The sequence below is a fragment of the Blastomyces dermatitidis genome (assembly GCF_000003525.1).
Source record: "Blastomyces dermatitidis ER-3 genomic scaffold supercont1.3, whole genome shotgun sequence".
Classification (NCBI taxonomy): Eukaryota; Fungi; Ascomycota; class Eurotiomycetes; order Onygenales; family Ajellomycetaceae; genus Blastomyces; species Blastomyces dermatitidis.
In genome coordinates, this window is record NW_025544776.1 from 1,840,827 (window position 1) to 1,857,569 (window position 16,743).

The following is a 16,743-nucleotide window of genomic DNA, read 5'->3' on the forward strand; positions in this document are numbered from 1 at the left end:
AGTATCACATGACCCAGCCCCTTAAACCACACATGTATATGGGGGTAGTGGTTCAGTGCATCCTGCCTGGGTTATTCTATCTGATCACCAACATCTTGCATCTCCACCGTTTAATTTGTGACACATCAATTCATTAAACTCCATTAGGTTTTGTAATTGCATCCAAGAGGGGTGCGAAGACGCCGGATTGCCCCAGTATCAACCTCGTGCGTTGGGCAAATGCCGCGTGGTAGAAAGAGAGCTGGTGAGCTAACGACCTCACCTCTAGTTCCCCTGATTGACCTCATTCTCCTATACCATCATCTGCTCGCCTCCCTTTCATCAACAATGTGTCATTGCCGTGGAAGTACAATTTAACCATTAAAAACAGCAGTAGCAGCTTCAGCGAGCGCGGCGGCAGGTCAGGAGAAGAGCAAGCGGATGCGGGTTGGGGCTGGGGCTCGAACTAAGGCTGGGGCTCGAGGGAAGAGGATAAATACGCGTTCATCCATGGGAGAACGTGAAGAAAATTCAGAATATGCGGGTGATGACGACCAGTCTGACGATGGACTTGTGAATGAGGATGTGAACCTAGGTGCGACTGAGAATGATGGTGAGGATGAAGAGGAGGAGGACGACGAGGAAGTGGAGCTGACTAGGTGAGATATCTGTATACGCTATATAGAGGGGGGGTTTTATATATCTGGGTTAAGTAGCTCCCTATTCTTGATTGGACTCAATGTTAACTGAGGTCATAGGAAAGCTTTGAGGGACCTGCAGGCGGCAATGGTGCGGACTGAGAAGAGAGACAATTACGCTAAAGAGTTCGAGAAGTGCATTGGTGAGGAGGAGATGAGGCTTGTGGGGCTAGTAGAGGCGGTAATGAGGGAGAGGTTTGTTTTTGAAACCCATAATTATGTTTCAAATACCATTTTCCCGCTTTCTTCTCTCTAGTTCTGTTTTGAAGGATTTCCTTCGCCCTCCTTTGCAATTCAGTTTCCATTCCCTTGCTAAAACTGGGTTCTAACCGTTATTTGCGGCTCAAGGGAATCTGAATCTGAAAAGTTTCACGCCAGCGTAATTGCCCTAATTGGCACCGCTCTAGCTCCCTCCGGGACGAAGTCCTCGGCATCAGCGTCCGGGTCCACAGCGGTCGTTCAGAAACTCGACCTTGAAGATGTATCATCTGACAAACATCCATTGTATAACAGAAGCCAAGAACTGCTTCAGTGCACCAGATCACTGGTTCAGGAATGCGACGATTTCACGGCATACATCTCCAACCTCGAAGTTCCCCCGGACCCTGCAGAAACGTGGGAACGGGATTGCGCAGAGACTCGTCGAGTAATCGCCATTGGCGCGGAAGCGTCTCAAGCTGAGATCGACAGACTTTTGGCCCGCAAAGATGATGCCAGGAAGAGGGATGTTAAAGGGGAACCCGCACCCAGGGGGAAAAAAGGTGAGAGGAGAGCCAAGGCGAAAACCTTTGAGAAAGATGAGCAGCATCTTCAGGACATGTTGAAGATTGGGAAGGAGAAAGATGCTTCTTTGCAGAAAAAGGAACCGTATGGGTGGGGGAGGATGGCGCACCAGATGGTGAAGGGGATGAAGGCACTTACCAAGGCGCTGCCTGTTGATAGAAAATAAGGGGGTAAAGGTTTGCTGAGGTATTAATATTTGATGGGATTATTATTGTTAGTTAGCTTATTTGTTCATGAAGTAAGTTACGGGAGCATGGGATAGATTGATAATTGAATCAGAGTCCTCTCGCTTCTTGATCTCTGGCGAGTAAATGAGACATTTTGCACTTGTAGATTTCATCTTCTGAGATGCCAAAGACCGACGTACCAGATGACTAATCGCCAAATTTACACGTGATTTAATGCCAAGACCGCTTGCTCCCTTCGGCTCGCTTAATTCCGCTAGCGCCTCACACATTTGCAAGGCTAAGGGAAGATTGTAGATTGTATCGACCGATTGCTGCGTTGACGAACCCGACAACGACCACGACAACCACCAGCAACGATTCCACGACGACAAGGTACGTGATTTCTGATTATTCGCATACTTGCTCAGATGCTGAAATCCTGCTGTCATTGAAATAACCTACCTCATTGTCCGAGAAGCTCACAATTGTCTCGTACAGATGGGTGCTCTTAAATACGTGGAGGAGCTTCAGAAGAAGAAGCAGTCCGATGTGATCCGCTTCCTGTTGCGTGTCCGATGCTGGGAGGTGAGACCCCTCGAATGTCCAAGGTGAAATCCTCGCCGGGAAAGACAAGAAACAAAACCATCAATTGGAATTGGATCTGAATGCGTTTAAACCCAATCCATCCTCCGGCGAGAGATCATTCATAACTGTGGCACATGAAAGAAATTTTTTTGTGTCTTGCTATACACTCGTTGAACTTTGCTGAGAGTGCATCAATATAGCTTCGTCAACTCAACGTTATCCATCGTGCTTCCCGCCCCTCACGCCCCGACAAGGCCCGCCGTCTCGGCTACAAGGCCAAGCAGGGCTACGTTATCTACCGTGTCCGTGTCCGACGTGGAGGACGCAAGCGGCAAGCCCCCAAGGGCACCACCTACGGTAGGTGGTTTATCTTTCATTCCGCAGTCCAATAATGAAAGTTGCCCAATTGAAGAAAAATGCACCATTTCTAACCCGAGAACTTGTAAAATCAAATAGGCAAGCCCACCAACCATGGTGTCAACCAGCTCAAATACCAGCGTTCGCTGAGATGCACTGCCGAAGAGCGTGTTGGCAGACGCTGCGCCAACTTGCGTGTCCTCAACTCCTACTGGATCAACGAGGATTCCACCTATAAGTACTTCGAGGTCATCCTCGTCGATCCCCAGCACAAAGCCATCCGCCGCGATCCTCGCATCAACTGGATCGTGAAACCGGTGCACAAGGTACGTTTTACTATAATTTTTACACGGGACTCAAAAGAACCATGCCGGTCGGTAGAAGATAAAGTTCTAACATCTTTCCCCTACTAGCACCGCGAAAACCGTGGCTTGACCGCCGCTGGCAAGAAATCCCGTGGCCTTGGACGGGGTCACAGCTACACCAAGACCACCGCCGGCAGACGGAAGACCTGGAAACGCCTCAATACCCAGAGCTACTGGAGATACCGTTAAATGGGGCGATGAGCAGTGGGCGATGGTGGATATGGGGATGGGCATTGGAGTTGGTGGCGGTGTTGGAATGTGTTTTCCCCCCTGGCTTCGGGCCTACGTTGGCGGAACCAGCGTTACCAAACCACTCCACCTATCACAGGACCGGGGAAAAGAAAAAGTTTTATCTCAGCAGCTGCACCGACTACGTGCATGGTGTGCTACGACTTTAATCGATTCGGTAATGCATATAGCAAAGAAAAAGGAGAAGAAATCCACAAGATTCTTTATTACCCATTTGCGTGCTCTAGGTGTTGGTTCTATAATGACTTTTCACTTTCTTTGCGGCGTAGTTTGTGGGATCAGTTTTGCGTCCTGTTGAATACTTGCAGAAGTTTACGTAGTAACACATGAACTTACCGCTTACTTCCTTCGTCATCTTTATTCCAACCAACCAAAAAATATAAATATACAAAATAAATAAACTGAAAGGGAAAAGGAGCGGGACCCGGGCTTACTTACTGTTGTTTCATCTCCGATAATAGCATCTCAGTTTGAGATTGATGTTCCATAAATGGAAGGATTGTCCATTTTATTATATTTAGATCTGGTTGGTGAAGACAACTGGTAGTAGTTGTGTAACCCGGGGAGCTAGTGAGCTTTATGCCAAACGATCTACAGATGTACCGGTCTCCCCGGAACAAGGCAGGGGGAGTGGGAATGTCATTGTCCGCGAACGACAGTATATATGCGGTTATATTGTATTGTAGCCATTCAGATTATGACATAGTATAGATCGATCCGCATGTGATCAAACAATTTAATCATCTTCAACTTGGTTTCTCTTCCATCTAGAAAAATACATGATAGAAAAACTAGAAACGAGAGTTTCAATACATTTCGTCAGGCGTTCTCCCAATCGTGCAGTATCAACAACATCATACTTGTCCACGACCATTTCCAGCCGGCCTCCCGGTGCGGATTAGCAACGAAGTCGCATGAATCCAAGCTACAAACTACTATGCTTGCTTGCACTTCTGCCACCTGACATGGACAATCTGCTTGACACTGGCATCAATGGAGTCTGTGGTCAGCACGCCACGAGCGTTCCGATTACCGCTGGTTAGGCGAATCTGGGAATTGATATTCAATGCTCCGTTGGCACCACATGGAGACCAGACGATGGAGGTATGGTCTGTCTCATCGTGGAGAAGATAGTCTTTATCCATTGGACCGTTCCACTCTGTCATGGTGGAAGCCTAGAACAGATTTAGGGATAATCTCTCAGACAAATGATAGACCGGACAGGGAAACATCATACCTGTTTAGTCTGACCAGAAAAGTAGTAGGTACTCTTTTGGACACCCCTAACACCCTTATCTAGCCTTGCATATCCTCGGTAGTCAGCTGAGAATATCGAGTATTGGAAGCCACCTGGATACCGCAGATTGATGTTCAACTGGCAGTTCTTGCGGCTGTCGGTGATGGGAACGTCAGGGCCAATCGATGCTACATATTCGTCGAAAATAAGTGTCATGACGGTCCGGTCATCTGAAAGGATATGGCTGACGGAATTTGAGGGGCATCCCGTTCCGCCATGCGTAAGGCCAACGATGTATACTTTGTCTGGATCCGGACCTTCCGCCTGGATAGGGGAGAGAGGGGGGAGGGGGAAGGGCCGGGTGCTGGTATCGTCACCGGAGTCGGGCTCGCGGCTAACAGCCGCAGTGAAAACCTGCGCTACAAAGCTAAGAATGATGATAGCTTTCATCATATTGCCAGAGTATAAGTGGGGAGAGAATGTGAAAATCGGGATCCAGAGTTATTTTGCAATTTTCGGAGGATTTGGTCTTAGTTTCAAGAGCCAGACGAGTCGGATGAAGAGAGGAAACATGCGTCTTTATATGATGAACTGGAAACGCAAGTAACAAGTGTGGAATGCAAGATACGGGCGTCAGCAATACAGACAAAAATATAAAGTTTTCCTCGACTCAAGCCACATATGTAGACCAAGTCAAACTATCCTTAACCAAGGAGCATCCCCGTGCCAATGAAGGAGACATCCATAGAGGACAGGGATGTCTAAGGACTCGAGGGGAGTATTTTTTTTCCAGGCAGCGTTTTTCTTCGTTAAAACAGGTATATGAGGGGCCTATAGTGGGAGATGTAGAGAAATATTAAACAGGTAGCACCAACCCACAGCCAAGTTGGTTCTGTCAACGTTGAATTATCACATTTCTGAGCCGCGCGATGCGCATACTGTCAAAATATTCTAGTTCGCGTTCCCAACATGGGAGACTCTGCGCACTCCGGTGAATAAAGTCGGAAAACGGGAGAGCATTTATTGTCACATGCTCTTGCAAGGAAGCCTATCTAGCCAGCTAGGGCTTAGGTTATGAGTGTTGATGTCAATTGCAGAATCCCGGAGTCTCCCTGCCTTTTAAGGCCCCCCCATGCGAGCGGCTTCACACGGGGAGGGGTTGACCGAGGATGAGCAGCTTCAAACCCCCAGAGCAACCACTAGAGCTGTCCAAGGGGTATCTCGATGATACGTTGCCATTCCTATAGTATAGGAACTTGAGAGGCGTTAACATGGTAATGGTTGTTGTAGTGGGCAAAAGTGGCTCCTATGTTTGAAGATGCTCGGGAAGAACTGTGAGGCTCTTGCCTGATGGTTGACTTAAGCAATGTTCGATCATTAGGGCTTCCGGTAAATATTTATTCCGATCCGTCACTGATCAAGCTTTCCCAGCCTTACACCTCCCTTCTTCATTAACTGGAAGCATGTAATCACCGCCTTGCGGCGATCGTAATTCATTTACACTTCAAGAGCTCCTCTAGCCATTGATAGCATGCACTACTTATTATCTGGATGATGATATTCAGCTCTTCCCCCTCTTCCCTAGTCGCTGCATATTAACCAACTGGGGTTGTTGTCTCATTAATTTATCTTGACAGGGAACCTCAGCCATTTGTTTTCTCTCTTAGTAAACTGACCCCAAAAGTCACTTGGGCATAATGAGTTAATTCTTGTTCCATGTCTTTCGCGCTCTACTTTACTGCCTTGCTGCCGTCAGCTTGTATTTGCCCAATTGGACCAGGATTCTGCTTATTTGCATTGACGGGGTGTATCATCACCAAGGGTCTTGTCAGACCATTAAAATGGTTTACCCTTGTTAGCACGTACAGCAAAGCTGGCCACTTCACGCCTGACAGGTTTACTATCCTCATCTATGAGAATTCATGGGCCGAATGAGCAGTGGAGACACCGTCGCTGAAGCCTCGATGCCCCGCACGAGCCCTGTTCAGGAGCTGTTGAAACACAGACTTGTCGGTCAGTGGCACCGACAAAGGAAACTGGTTTACCTATCATTTCTTATCCAAGGGATATAGGTTCGGCTTCAACCTAATAGCCTACCAGCTTTTGTTGCATTGGCATTAATGCAACATATTTCTTAAGGTGCAGTTGAACCTTTCTAAAGTAGCACCCGATTTTGGATAAGTTGGACTGAAATCATCTGGCTAAGCTAGTGCTGAGAAGCAGAGCATGGTTTAACGATCGATGAACAGCAGTTGATGAATTTGGGTTAGAAGCATCTTCCCCGCATTCTGCATGTTTAGTCCTTGCATACCCAGCAATCTGGTGAGGAATGCCTGCTGGATGAGTTATTATGTTGAAATAGTTTCAGCAAAATTTATTATAGCGAGCCTCCAATCCGATCACAGGGGTATGAGGTAAAAGGGCGATGGCTCATCCTGCAGGGAAGCCCTACATTCCCGGGGCGGCAAATGGCACAAACTTAGGTAACATATTGTACAGCATTAAGGCTGAAGTTTACGACTACTACCCCGGAAATAACATGGGCTTTGAGTTTTACTTGACCAGCTGGCTCTGTGAAAGGCGGACATGAAAGTCTCCTTGTTGAGAATTGTGATGTACGGCTCGATTTCACCGATACCTGGCTAAACTCTAGAGAATCTGGTCCAATAAGGCCATAACAGAAAGCTATTTTTGTTTGTGGGACACTTCTTCTGCAACAATTGCTTATCACCGATTTCAAAGAAGCAGGGTATTGTCTTCATCTCGCGCTCAGTTTTCCGAATCTGGTTCCGCGGGAGAAGGACTGTTACTCCTGCGTCAGGGGTCGTCTAGCTGCCGGGTAACTCATCGTTCATTGGCCAAGCACACAGGGAGGAATTCAACCGCTCCTGCAATTCACCTGGATGGTGTTGGCACGTTTTGCTATTATTAACTGGGTACGGGGGCTGGTCCGTGTGGCCCGAACCTTCAAAAGTATCTTCCAAAAGCTGATTGAGATTTACTCACTACGCGAAGTTTGTTCAAACAACTATAATCTCTAACCACACCTTAACATAGGACTGTCTATGATCACCCGCCTGTCCGGAGTTGGGCTGACAATCTGTGAAGTGGCGACTACTCTGGGGCTACTTGTATGCCATCCCCAGCAAAGCGGCTAGGTGCGCAAATCCCTCCTCACATCCAAGCCAAGAACCAGCCGGTACGCTAGGTACTAGCATCCACAGATCTGGCTGGGCGTTGGGAGTTTGAATATTTTCACAGCAAGGCCGTTCAAGGTGTACAAAAGAATATCAGGCTACATGGTGGCTAATTTTGACTTTCTAGCGTGTCATTTAGGTAGGTAGCAGCCTCGGAAATTGCCATTAGTTTGGGTGCTTACCCAGGGTCTCATACGCATACACAACACAGCAGAACGTGCCCTTCTCTCTTGTGTATAATAAAATTCCTCGGGGCCCAAGTACATTATTTGTGAATGGACTGCAGACGTGTATATTCCCTTCATTGCGGGTAAGTAGCCCGTCATCCCGGCTTTTGCCTGAACAATGCCATAGGAACTGCAGGGAAGACCAAACGGAATCAATACAAGGACAATGTTGTAGAGACAATATCCATTCTCAAGTCGATGCGTTTCTAGCCTTTATAGCATCATGGCTTTGCGCTAAGAGCATTGAAAATCACAGGATCCATGATCTGTTACACCTAGGTAGGGCAGTGATGTTTTATTTGAATCAATGCAACTTAGTAGCCCAAGGATCGATAAAATAGAGCTGTGGGATAGTTGCGGGTTAAAGTGGGTTGGGTTACATGTCATTAGTAAATATTAATTGATCAACCTAGGTGATATTATTTTGACCAGAAACGGAATTAACATGCGGCAAGATCTGGAAAGCGGGAAGGCAATGGCATCTTCTCCAAGAGAAAGTACTGTATTGGGAGCAAAACTCGGCCCAGAGTCGGCTCTTTGCGGAAAGGCTCCAGTAGAGTGGGCTAGAGACGGCAAGGGAAGAGGCATATATTCTCTGACTGTCCTTCATCACATCATTTTTCTGACCTTATACTGGCATTTCTGATATAATAATTATTCTAATGTTTCACACTCGATCACTCTGATTAAATTCCACCGGTACTGTGAGTATGTGGTGAACCCAACCCATCCTTCCGTGTGCATCGTCCACTTATGCCAATGCTGCACGTGGGGGAAGACTCGCCATAGCTGCATTGCCAGCTGTTTCCAACTACTACTTATTATGAAGAGTTCACAGATCTAGTATTTCTGTGACGGCACAGAGAACGGTGCAATACAGAAGAGAGATGTAGACTGGAGGAACTAGTTGAAATCCGTCCCATTAAATTCAATATAGATAGTATATATATTTAACATAAAACAAACGGGAGTACACCTTGAAGACTACTAAATTTAACCAATTACCTGGCACAGAGATATCGAGATATGTGGATGCCCATTACGAGAATGTCTCCCATCCAGCATCTTCAGTTTGGACTAGTATAATTATGTACCCGCATACACTCACAATAAATTTGATAGCAATTCCATGACAGCTAGATTAACATAGTTACTAACAACGATATTGAAACAACAGACAAATCAAGTTAGGGAGTAGGGAGTACAGCGTATCGTATGGAAGAGTTGAATTAGAGTTTGATGCCAAGACGGGAACCCCACAAGGTTCCAAATTACTTTCACACCCTTTTACGCTTACCCATTTCCACCACGGGTTCTACGTCTCTGCTTCTCTTGGTGATGAACTCGTCCCATTCTTACATCCTCGAAAGCTCTGCACAAGCATACATTCCTTTTTAAGAAATACTCCCAACTTCGCCAACCTGTGGCTTTGGTTTTGCAATATCTTGTGGAACGTGTTAGCGGCGAACAACAATGGAAGCTGGCTTCCTGTGTACGAAGGCAAAGATACGATGTATTTGTCAACCCTTTCAATTGGAAGATCTTGCTTGTTGTTAGAACATAACAGCGTGGATCTGCTCCTGATTTATTCAAAAGGTGGCCGGCCCTCTTGATTTCTCAGAGGCAACCCTCCAGGCAGAGCTAACAGAATGGTGTCTATGAGTTACCACGCGTCGGCTCTCATCTCGCAATTTCCGAAAACTGGAGGTAGGTAGGGCAACCATGAATATCCAGATGCGGCCACCCAGTTGTTGAAGACTTTTAGTTTCTTCTATGTAATAATGGTAGATAAAACTCTGCCGATGTTCTTGCATGTTCCTCGTGGGGCAAGGTCAAATGACTTTTATCTAGTGATGATATATGTTGTGTGCCACACCTTGATCTCGTCTTGTTTGGTGTTGGACAGGATTTCATGGCAATGAAAGATAGCATTCTTTTCTAAATTTGGTTAACAAGAGAATAGTTCCGGCTTCACCAACGCGAAGGAAGAAGCGTTCAGTATCCTTGCTCTTCCTCTGGGTTCTGTTCAGCCACAACGGTCTTGTAGAGGCTGAGGACCAATCATATCATGATCCTCAGGGCTAATTCACAAGCTCCTGCCCCATCTCATCGTATTCCATTCCGACATTGCGAGAGCTCTTTGAGCCTCACACTAAGGATCTCTTAGTGTCGACCTTTGTTGAGACTCAGCCAACATATTCGAACAAGGATGAACACTCTCGGGTCAGTCACAAGGTTAAATGGTGAAGCCAACTGCGGATAAGTTCTATTTACAAAGATAATCAGTGCTTCTATTGGCGGCCTGTGACTCAAACGGAGTTAGCTGGCAGGAAAATGGGGAGGAGTGGAGCTCTCAGCTTACGGGTCAAGAACTCTGCGTGGATTATGTCCATTCAGAAAACCGCCATTTTGCTATCTCCAAATCACTCGAGATCCTGGAAATTATTTTTTGGGCACACAATCCTCTCCCGTATCCCGCTATTCAGATCTTCGAAGCGAGGAGAATTACGAAGGAAACCCGTAGACGCTGAAGATTTACTGCTTTGTCTTTATGTGATCGGCTCAAGAATCCCAGGGTATCTCTTGCTTTCCAACGGCAAACACAGCCATACTCTTGCTGGTCATCTAATTAAATAGCCTGTCACACTGTGAAGATGTTGGAAATATCGCTTCTCGGGCAGAGGTATGTACAATGCAATACACTAGTCAATAATGTCGGAAGAGATCTATAGTTGCTGATTTGAGGGACTCCAAGGAATTAGGGAGAAGAGAGTCCCCATAGCTAGGAGCGAGGGGAGTTGAATGTTGATCTGATTACCTTGGTCTTTAGCATGCTCCAGCCCTGATCTGGCCTAAATACTGGACTTAGGCGAGGCAGAAAGTGCTGTCCTGTACTACACGAGACAAAAGACATGCTAGTGCCTAGCTCAGCTAAATTGTTCGTACTGATGTTAAGCGACAGAAGGCAGGATTGAGGATTATATGGGATTTTGTATAACAGGGTGATAAGCAGCCGGGGCCATTCAGGGTGGCTTACTTCCGAGTTTGATGTTGACGTCCGTTCACTTTTGGGTGAAGACAACCAAGGGGGGGAGATGCAGTATCGGATATAAATCCCAGACCCTTGCTAAATAGACACTGAGCTTTGCTGATAGTGACTTAAGACATCGATCGACCTTCAGAACAGGGCGGTCAATTGAGAGGAACATGGAAAACATAAGAAATTTATTTAGAAGGAGAGCAAATGTCTATATAGTACAGAACTGCATAAAATAATAAAATAGCTTTAACCTTGTGTTTTTCAGATCAAGAACTACATGTTAGCAGTGGAAGGTTTCGCGGGCAAAAGAGACAAAATCTCGCCCGCATCACGTCAGAAGCAAATTATCTCCGTGCGTGCCTTGAGCGGTTCCGCAAGCAGCCTCAGTCATAGTTAGTTACCCACTGGAATACTTTTGCAGACAAATACGTACGCTGTTATGGGAGCTTTCTGAAACATGTCTCGTCCTTGCTCGCACCGTGCAATCATCGATTGATGCCGTATTTCCTCTCCCAAGCTGGCCGGCCCTGAAGAGACCCTAGTCCTGGAGATCTCAGATGAGATGGCTGCTCTCCGGGAAGTCCCTGTTCGTTTTCTCCCAGCAAATCAACAGAGAGTGTTCCCCCTAAGTCCAGCCTATTTACTCCACTCGACTCGGGCCCCACGCCGCCAAACTGCTGGCGGCTGGAAACCTGGAAGTCAGAAAGCCGGAGAGTTCAAACACAGTTCAAAACAGGACGGCGACGGCGACGGGGGCGGGGACGGGACAGACAATGGGCTGTTCCTGACGATACAAAAAAAATAAAAAATATCACAATAACAGCTGCCAATCACTACCGAACAATCGCGGCTGCCGTGTTATTTCTTTCTTTCCCGCGTTGCAACGAATTTCTTCTGTGGAATGTTGCAACTGGTGCCCGGTTGTTGACAGGAAACAGTCAGCTTCAACCACCAACCACGCAACCTCTCCTGCGATTTTCCCTGTTCAAACCGCTCTTCTGACTATCACTCTGGTATTGTTCGCTGCCTATAAGTTAATAATCTATTTCTAATTTGTTCCACCCTTTACTATCCCAGGCGCTGGAATCAACTCTGCTTGGTGTGTAACAAAGCGCTTCCTTTCCTTCCTGATCCACGCCAGGGCTCCTGGGAATAAGACTCCATAAGGATTCCCTGCGCAGACATTCGCGGCTCTTTGAAATATTTCGGAATCCCATGCCTCCTCGGATATCCAACCTTGAGTCGAAGCCCCTCCCGTCGCCGCCTTCGCAGAGTGCAGCCTTGTCTCCTTCGTTGAGGCGCGATGATCATGGCCCAAGACTGCGAAACCCGCTGACGTATCAACCCGAAACCCCTCCATCCCATTCGCGCTCCTTGCAAAGTGACTCCACCCTTTCTTCGCCATCGCATCGTACACATACCCGGTCCAGTAGCCATCAATTTCCGTTATTATTTGGCTCTGGGAGGAAACGGGAGCGGCCAGTTGCCAGAGAACAACCCAACGCAGATGACCTCGGTCAGCATTCGAGATCATCAAGGTCCGCTAGCCCGCGGAAGAATACATTGCATGCTAGTGCAAACGAAGACTACGTGTTGCGACGGTGTATGACATGCGACCATACCAATTCATTCCCGCACGGAATAAAAGGCTTTAGATGCGGAAAATGTACCGCTATGAATGACTTGGAGCCATGTATCGAATCGTCGAATACCTTGCCTAGAAATACAGAGAGCACCCGTGGCCCATATTCTGGAAATAAAGGTCGGTTTGTTCCTTGCTACTCCGAATGTTTACTACAGCTAACATTACTTGAATAATACTTGCTAGTGCCACACTTATCTCTTGAACATACTCGGGATATCATTGACCGGTGTCTCTCTTCATATCTTCGATCTTTTTTAGAGGAATCAGGGGAGCAGGATCCAGCCGCACCACCTCTTGTTTCGAGAAAGTGCGGCATCTCTAACAATGATCACCAGACAAATCCTTATGGTACGGGTCAATCCCACCAGCGGACTCCATCACCCTCTCCATTGCCTACCTTTGAAATATCACACTTCCCTGGCTCTCGCTCACCTGTATCACAAGCGCCTTCATCTGGAAATATAAGGAGTTTGGGAGGTGATATGCAAGGGATGTCTCTATCCGACACAGAGAAGCCAACAGGGCACACTAAACACATCCGTGGATCGGATATTTTGACTGTACCAGGCGGGAGACGTACCCGCTCACAGTCAAGTCAATCTCCACATGGTCACGAAAATAGGCTAGGCGCAAGCCGGTCGGCATCGATATTTCGTCCCTTGGAAAACTATCTCGTGGCCTCTTTTAATGGTTGTGATACTATAAATTCTTCCTTTTCGACCGTGAGAACCCATCGTCCTCGAATGGCATCCGAAGGGAATCAACAGTCGAGAAACCTGCCTACGGATACAGCTTCCACGCCTCTGGCGACCCCACCGATTTTCCAATTGGATGCAAAAACGCTTCTGCTGAGTGATGTTGTGGAGAATGGTTCCTGGTGGACTGGAAATCGTGCCCATGGACTTGACTCAAGTGATGACTACGCAAGGGACAAAACGTCTGAAACAGCCGACAGGTTAACTAGCTCAAGGACCCCACGTATTAACTGGTCTGAACTTGCTGAATGGTATCAAGAAATCATCCATGCCGGGGAGTCGTGGGCTGAAAAGTGGGCAAAAATGAAGCCTGAGGAGACTGACAGTCCGGGAAAACTAGCGTTGGCCCAACTATGGCATGCCACTGATGTTTATCTTTTAGATCAAGAAATCGCAGAGTCACGACGCCATACGCAAATAACCCTGCTTAAAGCAACGGAAAACCTTCTTCAGAGACCGAGGCGTCCTTTGAAGCGACCGGACGATATCCGATTCCTCTTGATTTTACTAGAGAATCCGTTATTATATTCTTCCAGCCTGCACGCAAACCCAAGATCAGCATGGATTTCTAAAGTTCAGAAGAAGCCTTATCACGACACACCTGAAGATCGTGGAGGTATTTGGAGCTATCACAGCAAGATTCCCCATCACTCTCGCTCAACTTCGATGGATACATCCAGCGACATACCAGACCGGCGCCCTCTTATTATTAAGCGGATTATCGGTCTTCTCTCGAATTTACCCGTCGACTGTCACCACACGCTGGTTTCCTGGTTTTCTAGATTTTCGGAAAGCCATTTCCGCCGCATTGTTGAACTCATTGGTAGTTTCGTCACGTATCGCTTAACTAGAGATGATAAACGGCGTCGAGTTAACGCGACCAAACCTAGGAATGAAGATAATATAGATGGTTATGTTCCCACATTTTCAGCTGCTGGTAACACTACTCCAGCACAACTTCACTCTGCAATCAATAGAGAAAATGCCCCAAAGGCTCCTCCTGGAAACCAGCAGGCGGTTACGTATGGCAAAGACTGGCAAATCAGAGCAGCAGCAAAAGTCATGGCCCTATTGTTTTCTGCAAACAACTTGTTCCACAACCGGAAACGTGATGGAATACGACCTGGCGGTGAAGAAATATTGAGGCTCGAGGGTCAGGGCCGTAGACACCTTATTCCCATCAACGCATTCTACAACACGCTCTTAGATTATTCTGACCTTATTCCGGACTTTGAGGCTTGGGAGGGTCGTATTGGTCAATTTTCATTTTGTCAATACTCGTTTTTCCTGAGCATCTGGGCAAAAATACGGATTCTCGAACACGACGCGCGGCGCCAAATGGAGGAGAAAGCCCGGGAAGCTTTTTTTGACAGTATTCTGGGTCGCCGAGGAGTAAGCCAATATTTGGTACTGAAGGTGCGGAGGGAATGTCTGGCAGAGGACAGCCTCCGCAGCGTCAGCGAGGTAGTGGGCACAGGGGAAGGAGAAATAAAGAAAGGTCTACGGATTGAATTTCTCGGCGAGGAGGGTGTTGATGCCGGTGGCCTTCGTAAAGAATGGTTTCTACTTCTAGTTCGAGAAATTTTCGATCCCCTTCACGGTTTGTTACATCCAAAACCTTTATTTACTCTTGTGCAAAAATCTGGAGCTGATATAGTTGGTCAGGGCTTTTTGTTTACGATGAGCAGTCACAGTATTGTTACTTCAACCCATACTGTTTCGAATCATCAGAGCAGTTCTTTTTGGTGGGCGTGCTCCTTGGCTTGGCCATATACAACTCGACAATTCTCGACATCGCTTTACCGCCATTTGCTTTCAGAAAACTCCTTGCATGTGCACCTCCAAATAACGTGCCAACCCTATCTACTCCCCAACAAACCTTCAAATGCACTTTGGAAGATCTCGCAGAATATCAACCTACACTAGCAAAGGGCTTGCGCGACTTACTTACCTACGACGGTGATGTCCAGGAGACGTTTTGTCTTGATTTTGTAGTCCAGATAGAACGATACGGGGAGAAACTTGTGGTTCCACTACGTCCTGGAGGAGAAAGGAAACCAGTCACCAACTCTAATCGCCGAGAATACGTTGATCTTTATGTCAAATATCTCTTAGACACAGCAGTGGCACGTCAGTTCGAACCCTTCAAACGAGGATTTTTCACCGTCTGCGGAGGAAATGCGATGCATCTATTCCGTCCAGAAGAAATTGAACTTCTTGTGCGCGGTTCAGATGAAGCGCTTAATATCCCATCGTTACAAGCTGTCGCCGTTTATGAACATTGGCGTACGGATCATCCTGAAAAAGAGCCGGTGGTGACTTGGTTCTGGGACTTTTTCAGCAGGGCCTCGCCCCGGGATCAGCGCAAAGTTCTTAGCTTCATCACTGGGAGTGATCGTATACCAGCTATGGGCGCAACAAATCTTTCGATCCGCCTTGTATGCCTTGGGCAAGATTCAGAAAGGTTCCCAACCGCGAGGACATGCTTCAATATGATCGCCTTGTATCGTTACAAAAGCCGAGAGAAGTTGGAAGAGAAGTTGTGGCGCGCTGTAGTGGACAGCGAAGGCTTTGGATTGAAGTAAACAACAAAATTGGAAAATATCCGTCTATTCACCCTATTTTTTAAAACCCAAATGGTGGTTGGGGGTTATTTCATGACCTAAGACCCCTTCTCTGCAAAACCCAAACCAAGACATTCATCCTCGTTGCTTGTTTACAGCCTATTTATTATCGTTAGCCTATGTTTTCATTGGTGCTGTTTGCTTCACCCCACCTCTATGTATTCCATCTTTGCGCCTTTAGATCAATAAGGGTAGTTCTAGGAGCTATCTCTCATTGTCTATAATTTGCCCATCTTGTGCTCGGAGCTTGGTGGGGTCTGGCTTTCTTATTGCTGTTATTGTTTAGCGCTGGTGTTTGGTTATGGTTGGTAGGTGGCGAGAGCTTTACTATGTGCCCTTGCTTTCGGTTTTTCCTTAATTCTTGCCGCTTCCCTCCACAATTTTCTTTTTTCTTTTTATAAAAATTTTTACCTCGTGCACTGGCTATGGAGTTCTAGAGATCAAACCGGATTAGTTGAGGAATGACAGCGCCTTTCTTGTCATGACAAATCGTGCTACTGGCCCAACTTATATGCTCGTCATGGACTACTCTGTATGGGAGCTAAGGTCCGCCACCAAATCTATCGGGAAAGCTTCAAGGAGGTCACAAAAATAATTGACAAAGAATATGAGCCCCGAAACCCCGGTCGCACGCGAACGGGATACGAAGATCACCGGTATCGATGGTAACTACGGTGACGAGCTCTACCAATAAAGCTTATGACCTGTCAATTGTAATGTACGTTACAATAAGATCTGAGTTTCGTAGTTGAGTCGCGGTCCTTTACAACTTCTACCCGTAGGCTCCGCAAAAGCTCCCTCATGCACACTGATGCCGCCGAAATTCCATCCACCT

The 16,743-nt window shown here is 46.9% G+C and overlaps 3 protein-coding genes across 3 annotated transcripts; 2 read left to right on the top strand and 1 right to left on the bottom strand.

Annotated features, from left to right (window-relative positions):
• Window positions 1-219: 219 nt before the first annotated feature.
• Window positions 220-3,938, top strand: BDCG_16626 (uncharacterized protein; the record flags this gene model as incomplete). The annotated part of the gene is made up of 9 exons (XM_045425833.1): window positions 220-244; window positions 371-638; window positions 738-872; window positions 1,026-1,575; window positions 1,943-2,020; window positions 2,126-2,212; window positions 2,413-2,569; window positions 2,669-2,895; window positions 2,983-3,938. 9 exons carry the CDS (start codon window positions 220-222, stop codon window positions 3,121-3,123), a joined length of 1,668 nt encoding a protein of 555 aa, XP_045280187.1. The 3' UTR covers window positions 3,124-3,938.
• Window positions 3,128-5,745, bottom strand: BDCG_02871 (uncharacterized protein). Its single transcript, XM_045418436.1, has 2 exons — window positions 4,421-5,745; window positions 3,128-4,358 (listed from the first exon to the last, which is right to left on the bottom strand). The coding sequence occupies exons 1-2, from the start codon at window positions 4,871-4,873 to the stop codon at window positions 4,119-4,121; spliced, it is 693 nt and encodes a 230-aa protein (XP_045275017.1). The 5' UTR covers window positions 4,874-5,745; the 3' UTR covers window positions 3,128-4,118.
• Window positions 5,746-11,235: 5,490 nt separating this feature from the next.
• Window positions 11,236-16,740, top strand: BDCG_02872 (other hect domain ubiquitin protein ligase E3). The gene is made up of 3 exons (XM_045418437.1): window positions 11,236-12,646; window positions 12,713-14,884; window positions 14,950-16,740. The coding sequence occupies exons 1-3, from the start codon at window positions 12,100-12,102 to the stop codon at window positions 15,867-15,869; spliced, it is 3,639 nt and encodes a 1,212-aa protein (XP_045275018.1). The 5' UTR covers window positions 11,236-12,099; the 3' UTR covers window positions 15,870-16,740.
• Window positions 16,741-16,743: the final 3 nt, after the last annotated feature.